The sequence below is a fragment of the Strix aluco genome, chromosome 21, assembly GCF_031877795.1.
Source record: "Strix aluco isolate bStrAlu1 chromosome 21, bStrAlu1.hap1, whole genome shotgun sequence".
Classification (NCBI taxonomy): Eukaryota; Metazoa; Chordata; class Aves; order Strigiformes; family Strigidae; genus Strix; species Strix aluco.
In genome coordinates, this window is record NC_133951.1 from 5008308 (window position 1) to 5018895 (window position 10588).

Genomic DNA, 10588 nt, shown 5'->3' on the forward strand with positions numbered 1-10588 from the left:
AGCGAGCAGCACGGAAGGAATTTAAAGCCTTGATGCAAATGTCCTGTTGGCACTGAGAGCCCATGGCCACCGGGCAAGTAACCCGGGTCTGTCCCCACGGGGGCAGCCAGCCCCCCCTTGCACGGCACCACCTTGTCATCTTCCTCCCTGAAGCAGGACGAGGAGCTGCTGAAGCGCATCCAGGCCACCGTCACGCAGGTGCAAGGGGACTACGAGAAGCTCAACTCTGTCACCGGGAACCTCCTGAATGACCGTCACCAGAAGGAGAAAGATATCGAGGTAGGTGGCTGAAACCCCCTCGGGGTCAGAGCATCCTCCAGGCAGACCCCAGGCTGGGGACCACAAGGGATTTGTCTGCACCCCCCCAAACCTTGCAGCCCTGTGGAGGTTCAGTGTACCTTTCCTGGAGGTTTGGGTGAGGTGGGGGGAGCGGGGGTTGCTCAGCTGGCCAGGAGGCAGCTCCAACCCTGCCGCGGTGTCATGGGATGCTTTTCTGTGTTGGAAGGCTCTGTTCCGGTCCCTGGAGAGGCTGGAGAAGGAGAAGGCGAACAAGGAAGACCTGGTGCTGGGAGTTGATGTGGTATGGCCTTGGGGGGTCCTGGCACCACCCAAGGGGGTGCTGGGCAGGGTGACAAACACCCCTTGTGCCTTGGGGGCTCAGTGTCAGAACTGGCCTGGGGGAGGGAGGATTTCCAGACTGGCTGTGGCTCCTTCCCCAGGTGCCTCTGTCTTCCCCTGGGTCCCTTCAGCTGGTGTGACCAGCCCCACGGGGGTGATGGGGCGAGTGGGGCCACGTAGCCACTTCTCCCTGTCCTCCTGCCACGAGCTGGCCCTGCCCGTCATCCCTCCATCCTTTCCTCACTGCTCTCCTGCCTTTCCCCGCTGCTAGAAAGCAGACAAAACCGCCCTGGCCGGCAAAGTGAGTCGCACCCAGTTTGACGCGAGCATGGAGCGGCTGAATGAGAGGATGCAGGAGACGCTGAGCCGGGTGGCGGGGCAGGAGCAGGGCTGGCACCAGGTCCAGCGGCAGCTCAGTGAAGAGATGGACTCCAAGGTGAGGGGTGGCACGTCCCCGCTGCGCAAAACTGGCACCTTCGGGGCTTGGCAGCCTACGGCAGCATCCCTCTGAGGATCCCCCCTCCTGGCTTTTCATGGGGAACATGATGTCCCAGCCCGGGGCAGCTGGCTGAGGGTGTGTGTCTGTCCGTAGCTGGACCGCCTGGAGCTGGGGCCTTTCCGGCAGCAGCTGGAGGAGCACTGGAGGAGCATCCTGGAGCAGCTCAAGGAGAAGGAGCCGCTGACGGAGGCTGACGATGCAGCTGGGATGAAGAAGTGAGTGCGATGGGGGTGGCGATGGCTTCTCCTCCCACCGGTAGCAGGTTCCCCATGTTAAAGGAGGCACGAGGAGGGGGACCTGCAGGATGGAGCCCTCCCGAACCAAAACTGGGATGTGGGTGCAAAGGTTTTCTGGAGCAAGGGTGGGGAACGGCGACTCGTCCCCCTGGGCAGGGGTGTGACACGCGGCGCCGCAGAGCTGGGTTGTGACCTGCCCTCCTGGCGAGGGGCAGGGGGGTAATTAGCGCTGACGAAGTGATGAAACCGGTGTGAGGGCTGGTTGGGATGGCAGCTACGGGTGCCTGCGCCCTTCGCCTCCCATCCCTGCCTGCCCTGGGCAGCCACAGGCAGCTGCCAGGTTTCGGAGGTGCCCGCAGGGCCGAGGCGAGCGTGTCCCTGTCCTCGGGGCAGCTGTGACAAAACTCATCCTGAAAAATGTGGGAATCCTGCACCCCCCAGGCCCGGCGTTTGTACCCCAGCAAGAGCTACAGGAACAGCCCCGTTCTGTCCTTGCTGGTACCCCCAGTTCCCATGGGACTGGGGTGCTGTGTGTGCCTGTGGGCGTAGTTCCCATAATGGTGGTTTTTGGGTGCTCCCCTCAGTGGATTCTCCGGTGCCTAATACGAGGTGGAGCTTTTTCCCAAGCGGGAGCCCACAACCAACTGCTCTCCCCCATCGTAGCCCCTTGATTTTGTAGTCAGCCGGTGGGTTGTGACCTGGGTGGGGTGGGGTGGGGGGTAAGCCAGGCTCAAAAGCCTGCGGTTCCCCCCGCAAATACCATAACTCATTACAATGAAGTGCCCAGCACCTTGCTGCTGCCTGCCAGCTGCCTGCCTGTGTGCAGGCAGGGCTGTATCCCCTCCAGGAACTCACCCAGCCCTTTCCCCGCCCCCCCCACAGGCAGCTGCTGGCCCATTTTCACTGCCTGTCCTGCGACCGGCCCCTCAGCATGCTGGCGCCTGGCCCGTGAGTACCGTCCGGCACCGGTGCATCGGGGGGTGCGTGGGTGATTCGGAGGGGAGATGGGTGCTGGCAGTGCCCCGCTGTGCCTGGCACGGGGGTTAGGGTGTCTGCCTGGGGGGGTGCAGCCCTCCTGAGCCCCTCCCTGGGGGCAGTGGGATGCCAATGGGGTACAAGCCTGTGGGTTTTGGGGCACTGCCCCGAGCTGGGGTGGGTCGTGTGTCCCCTGTCACCCACCCACGGCTCCTGCCCTCCCCAGGCACATCGCGGCCATCCCGTACATGCCACCGCTCCCCCCCCACCTTGCCGGGCGCTCCCATACTGTCGTGGAGCTGGAGCAAACACGGCAGCACAGCCACAAGTAGGGGACACGGGGACCCGGCCCCTGGGGTGCAGGTTGGCCCTGCCCTGGAGAGGGAGAGCCCTTCCCAGGGTGGGGCTGAAGGGATGCAGGGGGGGCCTGGGCAGGGCAGGGGAGCAGAGATGTGCTGCAGAGGGGTCAGCTGTGCTTGTCCCCGGTCTGTGGCGTTTTACAGCCCTCCCTGCGCTGCCCTGTCTAGCCCAGGTCTGTGTCTCAGTGGTGCTGAAGCCACATGTGATGAGCTGTGTCTGGTCTCAGCCTGACCTCAGGCTTCACTGGGAGTCAGCTGCCTCCTGTGAAACAAGTCACCGAAATTAAACACTGCAGCTGGGACAGCCCAGCTCCTGCCTCCCGGTGTCCCTCGCGTAGGGTGCAGGGACCTGCCATGGCCATGACCAGCTCACCAGGGCCATGGGGAAAGAGCAGATCCAGCACAGCTGGACAGGCGTGGGTCTCCTTCAGCAGTCGGAGGGCACCCGGGAGGGACATACCCCAGCGGGGAGCACCCGCAGCCCCCTCCCTGGCATAGTAGGGTGAAGCACGGAGTGCCACGGTGCTGGGTGCTGAGCATCCCTGTGCTCCGTCCCACAGGGAGCGGGTGGGCGAGTGCAGGTACCCCCACGTGCCGCGGCAATGCGGGGGCCGGCACACCGTCACCCACCCGCTGCAGCGCTGCCCGCACCCCCAGCCCCACCCGCCCAGCACCCCGCGGCCGCTCCAGCCCCGCGCCCTGCTCCCCATCAAGGTAAGGATGACGAAGGTAGGGATACAGCGGGGGCAAGCGAGGCTGGGAGGGTGATGCTGAGCATCCAGGGTGGGGGTGGGGGGATCCGTGCCTCAGTTTCCCCAGGGGGAGCTGGGTGGGGGGGTTTGCCTGGGCATGCTGATTTGGGCCCCGTGTTTCAGCCAACCCCCTCTCTCCTTCCCAGCACGACGAGACGGAGCTGTCGGGCCAGGATGGCCACATCTACAGGGGCCGGCGGGTCAGGCAGCTGCCTGTGCTCGTGGGCAAGGAGGGTACGGCTGGGCCACGCTTGGGGAGGGGATGTGGCGGGGGTGAACTGGGCAGTGGAGTGGGCAGGGTGCCCGCGGGGTGCCAGGTTTTCCCCCTTTCCCCCCCGTGTGTTCTCCCTGGCTCCCCCCAGCCCAGCTCCCTCTGCTCCCTCCTGCCAGACTTCCCCAGGGCCAAGCCCAAGCTGTCCCCGAGGCAGTGGGATGCCAAGGACACCAGCCGCCTGCTCTCCCGGCCCCAGAGCACTGCGTCGTCGCTCAGCCAGCCAGGTACGGCCCTGCCAGGGCACCGGGGTGGGGGGAGAGGGCACCCTGCTGTGTCCTGGTGGGTGGGGGCAAGCAGGGTGGGATGGGGGTTTGGGGTGGAGTGGGGTGGAAGCAGGATGGAGGGGGAGGACGGGAAGATGGGGCAATCGATCCCCATGTTGGAGCCAGAGCAAGGTGGAGGGACGTGGCGGGGTGGTCCTGGCCACTGCGGGACAACAGCCTGTCTGCTTCAGGGTGGGGGCCAGGACCCCGTTGCTGGGTGTCTCTGGCCAGGCAGGTGCCCACGGGCGGTGCCTGCCCCAGGGGCTGCAGGGGGGCTAACCCCTGCCCCTCGCCCCCAGGCATCCCCACCTCGCCAGAGCACAGGCCAGCCTCCTCCCACGGCCGCCTCTCCCAGGCACGGGGGCTCCTCGTGCCCCTCCAGCCCTCGTGGGACGGATCCAGCACCCCGGAAGCCAGGCAGGACCGGGGGTCCCCGACCGAAGCCCCACCACCCCGGCCACCGAGCAGGCGAGGAAGCGTCTCTGGCCAGCAGCAATAAAGGGCGATGGGCAGCCAAGCACCTGTGTGGCCTGAGCGGGGTGGCCCTGGGCTGGGATCTTCCCATCATGCATAAGGAGGGGTCGCAGCATCCCTTGTCCTGCGGCCACGTGTGGCCAGAGGAGCTGAAACCAGCCCCTGTCCAACCCCCCTCCCAGGGTCTGTGCCGGCCCCGTGCTGCCACGCTCTCCCTGACACCCCCTGGCCTCCATGAACCCCTTTTTGGCCCCTGACAGGGAGCTTGTGGCCCCCAAAAGGGTCTGGGGGAGCCCACACTAAAGCAGGAGGATGATGACGCTCCGTTGCTGCTGAAGGTGGTGGGAGATGGGGACCGCGGTGGGAGATGGGGACCGCGGTGGGAAGGGTGGCAGCAGGACATGGCTTTAACGCCGAAAGGGAATCCCCCCCCCAAGCCCGCTGGTTGGCTATCGCTTATCCCGCGGGATGAGCATCACTGAGCAGGTTTCCTTATCTGCTCATGGATTGTCACCCCCTTGTCCCTCTTCCAACGCTGCCATTGATGGAAAGAGGAAGGCACAGACCTGCCATGGTGTGTGCTTGGGGGCTGCCCTGTGGAAAAACTGCTCCCCTGGTAGATCTTCTCCCCAGATTCGGGCGAGGGGGGGGAGCACCCAAACCTCCCCCCCACAATGGCAGACCCCAACCCTGCCCACCCCGCTGCAGTCTCCAGGCACCTTAGCCCCCAGGGAGCCCCCCCTGCCGGGGATGTTTCCCCTGGTGGGTTTGGTTTTTCAGGGGAAAAATAGGTGCTAAATACCCGCGTTGGGGGTGCCCAGGTGGATCCAGCAGGATCTGGGATTCCCTCAGTGCCACCTCCAGTGGGATAACTGGGAGCACTCAGAGCAAACTGGTCACCACTAGAATAGAGCCAGCAGAGGACCATCTTGTACCCCGGGAGGGGGGGTCAGGCATTGATGGGCTTAAAAACACCCCCCCACCCCCTGGGACTAATTGCATTTGCAGGATTTGGCCCACCTGGGGCTGAGCCCTTTGGTGCGTGTGCGTGTGTGTGTGTCCCCAGCTCACCCCCTCTCCCACCCACTGTCCCATTTGCTGCTGCTGGGACCCAGCTGCACCCTATAAACACCAACCCCCCCCCCCCCCCCCATGAGCACCCAGCCCCATGTCCCTTTTTGGGTGCTGCCTGTGCTGCTGGAGCAGGTGAGTAGCCCCAGCTGGGGCATTTTTTCCCTTTTTTTCCTTTTTCCTTCTGGGGGTCTCCCTGTTCCCTGGGGGATGATTTGCTGTTGTGCTTTGAGCCCCCCCAGCCCTTGCTGCCATCTCTGGAGCTGCTGCGTTCCCATTTTGGGCTTTTTTTTACCCCAGTTGCTTGGTGTGTGAGCAGTGTGGCAAGGGGGGAGCCGTGTTCTTCTTCAATTTTAATTGAGTTTGGATATTTAAGCACAAAGCCAGGGGCTGGTGCGTTGTTTGGAGTCGTTAGAAGGGGGGTGGCACAGCAAGTGGCTTGTGAGGTCAGGGCCTGGGGCTGAGCAGTGTCCTGGGCCTGGGGGGAAAGGAGTTGGTGGCCAGCGAGCCCCCACCCATGGCCCTCCTGCAGTGGGGGACACTGAAAAGGCATCACCCCCCCCCACCTCAGAGCAGGGTTTGCCTAAAAGCCTGGCAGCCCTGAGTATCGCAGGGCTGAGGCCTGGGGGGCTCATCACATGGGTGGGTGATGGCGCTGGGGAGGGGGACACAAGCTGCCGGGGGGTGGGTTGCAAACCGCAGTATTTTGTGAGGGTGCAGGATGGGGTTTGGGCTGCACCCCAGGACAATGGGGGTCCTCGCTGTGCTCACATGGCCCCCCCATGGCTCCGGGGTCTCCCCTTCCCTCTGCTCCCCCCTTCGGGGATGGCAGCGGCGGCTTCCGCAGGCAGAGCGCAGGCAGCACGTGGGACTCGGCGCAGCCTCCTGGGGGGGGCCTGTCCCCACTGGTAATGCTGCGGCTTGGGGGGGGGCTCACGCCCGTTCTCGGTGCCCTTGCAGGGATGTGCTCCCAGCAAAGAGAAAAGGCAGGGGCTGTGATCAGAGACATAGAGTATTTGTTGATCAGATAAAGGGTGAGGTGACAAGAGACATGTGGTATTTGTCAATCAGATAAAGGGTGGGAGCCTGGGTGTGGGCATGTCTGTCTGATGGGATTTACGACTGCGATCAGAGGCAAATGGCATTTGGTGGTCAGGTAGTTCACAAAGGGTGAAGGCCTGAGTGTGGGCACGTCTGTCTGATGGGATTTAAGCCAAGTCCGCAATTAGCGATATCCTGTGAAGTAGGCACAGAGATGAGCTATGCCATGTAAGGGCCAAACCGAGAGGGTCAGCAGAAGATAACGCAGAGGAAGACGACGACCCCCCTAGCAACAAAAGGCGCAGCCGCAGCTGAAACCGAAAAGGCCCCGTCAGCCCAGAACCTGAAGCTTCTAACAAGAGACTGCCAAAGAGGAGGGGCGCGCGCCGTTGGCGGAGCAGCGACTCCCCGGCCGCCCAGCGCTGCTTTACTTGCTCAAGCGCTTGCTGAATTAATAAACTTTATAAGTCACTTGATTTGGCTTCTGAAAGTGATTTTCCCCAATTTATAACAGCTTAATTAAAGCAGCAGGCTTCTGCACCTGGGAATGCTGTTTCTTCCTGCCAGTGATCATCTCGCCTTCACCATGTGGTACTCGCAGCGACGTAAAAGTGCAGGACAGACTGTTTGGCTGATGAACTTGCTTCCCCCCCACTCCTCGGTGTTCTTTGATAGTCTTGTTTTATAAAAATTGTGGTTGCTCTGTTTTTTTTTCTCTTTTTTCTTTATTCCCCCCCGCCCCCCCCCAAGCTGCAGATACTACAAGCAGCACTTTGATGGATCACTCGGGCTCGAAGATTTTTCCAGTGTTTGAATACTTCCTGGGGCTGTCTGGATGCCTGTGTTTAGCTGCGTTTCTTTTTCCCCCGCTCTCACGGCTCCTTTGCTTCGGTGCAAGGTGCGAGAAATCTGTGTGTTGATGCAGTCAGCAGCAGCCTTCCACCATTGCCACGTCTGAGGAGAGGGTAAAATCTGTCATGCTTTTGACACCTCAGCCAATAACTCAATGGAGGTGCTTCCTTGCCGGGACTGGGCTTGTCTGGGAGAGTTTCAGGGGGAGCAGGGTGCCGGACGGGCAGGATGGTCTCTGTGCACGGCGCAGCCACGGGCTGCAGGGAGCTGCGTCAAAATATTCGACGTCACCAGTTGTATTTTGTGTCGTCACAGTGGAAAAGGCAGCGGGGAGCCCGGGCCCTGCCCGCCGCCGGGGCCGCCGCGTCGCCTGGCAACGGGAGGCGCTGCGTTATCCCGCCTGTAAACACGGGCACGTGGGCAGCGGGCTCGGCCAATGGGCAGCGAGCAGCGGCGGGTGGTGGCCAATGAGGAAAGGGAAGGGGCGGGCTCAGGGCGAGGGGCGGGCCTAGGGGAGAGCAGAGCGGCGGCGGGGACGGACGAGTAAGGTTGGGGGTGCGGGCTCGGGAGAGGGGGACTGGGGGGACTGGGGGGACTGGGGGGACTGGGGGGCCCGGGGCGCCCGGGGGGCTGGTGAGAAAGTGAGGCGAGGGGCAAGGGCAGGGGCAGGCAGAGCTGGGTATGAGGCTGGGGGTGGCCGGGGAAGGAGACACCCCTCCCTCTCCCCCAGACAGCCCTGCCCTCGGGGGGTCACCGTGTCACCCGCCCCCCCGCCGCTTCGACCACTTTCTGTGGTGAGGAGGAGGAGGGCGGCTGCCCATCCCTCCCAGACGCCCAGGTCCCCTCCAGGCAAAAGGGGTGCTGTCGTGTCCCCCCCGCTCAGGCTCTGTGTTTTCGGGCAGGGCAGCAGCCATGGCCGCACTCAGCCTGTCCCAGCTGCTGGACGTCGCCATCGGGACGCCCCAGGTTGGGGCTGTCAACTTCCCGGCGCTGCACAGCCTGCTGCAGCCATGCTCAGGCACCTGGGCCTGCAGGACCTGCCTGCCCTGGGGCGAGGGCACAGCCCGACCCCCTCCTGGGGCGGGACCAGCCCCCCGAGGCACCCCCAGAGAAGAAGGGGGACAGGGCGGAGCCCAGGCACAGAGTCGCTCACCCTGCGAAGGACCCGCTGCAGGGGACCGTGAGCACTCCCCAGGACGCCTCCGTGGCTGCTGACGTGGAGCAGATGAAGATAAAGATTGAAGAGAATGAGAGCAGCATCTCCAAGGTAGAGGCTCTTCCCCGTTCCCTGGGTGCCCCCCCCGTGAGACACCCCCTCCTCTGGGTCTGCACCACCATTGTGGTGCCCTTAGGTCTGGTTTAAGCCTGAGCTCGAGGTGGTATGTGGGGCTTCACTGTGGAAAGGGATGGAGTTTTGGCGAGAAAGAGCTGGGGCTGAAATGCTGCTCCAGTTGCTCTGGGTTCTCCCCAAGTTGCCATCAGCAAGTCGTGGGTCCAGTACAGCACCCGGTGCCCTCGGCTCCAGCAGCCAGAGGCTCAGCACCTGTGGAGATCCAGCCCCACCACTCTCCATCCCTCCCTTCCCCACTCCTGAGCCACAGCCAGGTACGGCACCCGCTCCTCAGGCAGCTGAGAGGCTCCATCAGCACTCATGGGCCTCATCTCCCAGCCCAAATCCCTTGGCTTGCCCGAGGGCTAGACCCAGCACTGGTGCGGACCGGAGAGGGGCCTCATCCTGCACAACGCTGGGCCGTTTGGGGCTGCGAGCATCCCCAGTGGGAGGAAAAAAGCTCAGGTTCAAGGAAACGGTCACCTTGGGTGCTGCAGGGCCGGATCCTGCTGGGGCTGGGACATGTAGGGAGAAGGCAGCAGGGAGGGTTTCCCCGGGTGGCTGAGCTCACCCTCCTCGGGGCAGGCCCCTGCTTGATCGCTCCCCGCTTCGTTAGCCGCGGTTGCCGCTGCCCTCGCGGGCCAGGCTGTGGTTGAGAGGGTGGCAGCAGCTCTTTGCCCTCTGGATCGGCTTCAGTAGTCTTGCACAGAGCCCGGTGTGGGGGGGCAGGGCTGGATCTGTCCCCGCTTACTTGGGCTGTGCAGTGGGCCCCCCCCGGGGCAGGGTTGGGGGGAGTCTCTGGGGAGCTGCTGCCCCTTCTTGGCTGCTGAAGGTGTGATGAATGGTAAGTGCTGCCCGCAGTGCCCCCGGGACTCACCCCCGCCACTCCCCTCTCTCAGGCCGTGGCGCTCTCCAGGATCTCCTCGAGGAGATTGGCGGGATGAAGGCGGCGCAGTCCCGCATGGAGGAGGACATTCGGATGATCCGGGAGACGCTTGGCATGGTGAGCTGCTGCCGGTGTCCCAGGAGGCAGCTGGGCCCTCACCCCCCTCCCTGCCTCTGTGTCACCCTGCCACCCTGCCCCACGGCCCTGGGTGTCACCCGGCGTGAAGGTGCCAGGAGGGAAGAGCAGGAAGGTGTCCAAGGCTGAAGAGGTAACTGCATGCACCAACCAAGGTGACGCTAAGACATTTTTTAACTAAACAGCTGTAAAGAAAGAAACATGGGTGCTAAGAAGGAGAGGAGATAAAGATCTACCCGTGCAACACAGCCACAACCCTGCCTGGCATCCCTCTGTCCTGTGCCCAAGTTAATTTTCGGATGCTCCTTTTCAATCCTGCTCCTGTGTCTGGGCTGCCATCCCTCTCCTTGTCCCGCTCCAGGGAATCTCCAGGACGCTGCCGGCCAGCTGCCGGCCCTCCGTGACCAGACGGCGTCGGACAGTGACATGGTACGGCCGCGCGCACGCCCGGATCCTGCTCCGGGACGGAGGCGGCTGCGTGCCCGGGGCACCGGTGCACCCAGTCCCTCGGTGTCAGGGCACGGTCCCAGCAGGGCTGGGCAGCGATGCTGGAGGGGGTCAGTGCTCCTGTGGGTGCCATCTCACCCGGCTACGTGGCCAGGGTTGACCCCCTAATCCCTTTTCTCCCCAGAAAATCTGAAGGAAAGGCTGAGCCTCTACCCAGCCCCGGAGGAGGTGAGCAACATGGTGCGCTGGGAGGTGCTGGAGGATTGCCTGGTGGGCAGCAAAGCAGGAGGAGGAGAAGGAGGAGGAGTAGGAGGAGGAGAAAGCGAGGTCTGTCCGTGGTGAGTGCTGGGGCATCCCAGCTATGGGAGTGGGACTA

At 63.6% G+C, this 10588-nt stretch overlaps 1 protein-coding gene across 1 annotated transcript; it reads left to right on the forward strand.

The window, feature by feature from the left end:
• Positions 1 to 59: 59 nt before the first annotated feature.
• LOC141932969 (glutamine-rich protein 2-like) lies at positions 60 to 4475 on the forward strand. Its single transcript, XM_074847221.1, has 10 exons — positions 60 to 279; positions 506 to 580; positions 890 to 1054; positions 1211 to 1332; positions 2236 to 2301; positions 2555 to 2656; positions 3248 to 3401; positions 3586 to 3673; positions 3830 to 3937; positions 4276 to 4475. Exons 3-10 carry the CDS (start codon positions 947 to 949, stop codon positions 4473 to 4475), a joined length of 948 nt encoding a protein of 315 aa, XP_074703322.1. The 5' UTR covers positions 60 to 279; positions 506 to 580; positions 890 to 946.
• The last annotated feature ends 6113 nt before the right edge of the window (positions 4476 to 10588 follow it).

Bases quoted from the DNA above. Each gene is read 5' to 3' on its own strand.
- LOC141932969 (XM_074847221.1), top strand. From the start codon at position 947: ATGGAGCGGCTGAATGAGAGGATGCAGGAGACGCTGAGCCGGGTGGCG. The intron at 1,333-2,235 runs GTGAGTGCGATG...CCCCCCCCACAG, and splicing joins GATGCAGCTGGGATGAAGAA to GCAGCTGCTGGCCCATTTTC. The intron at 2,302-2,554 runs GTGAGTACCGTC...TGCCCTCCCCAG, and splicing joins AGCATGCTGGCGCCTGGCCC to GCACATCGCGGCCATCCCGT.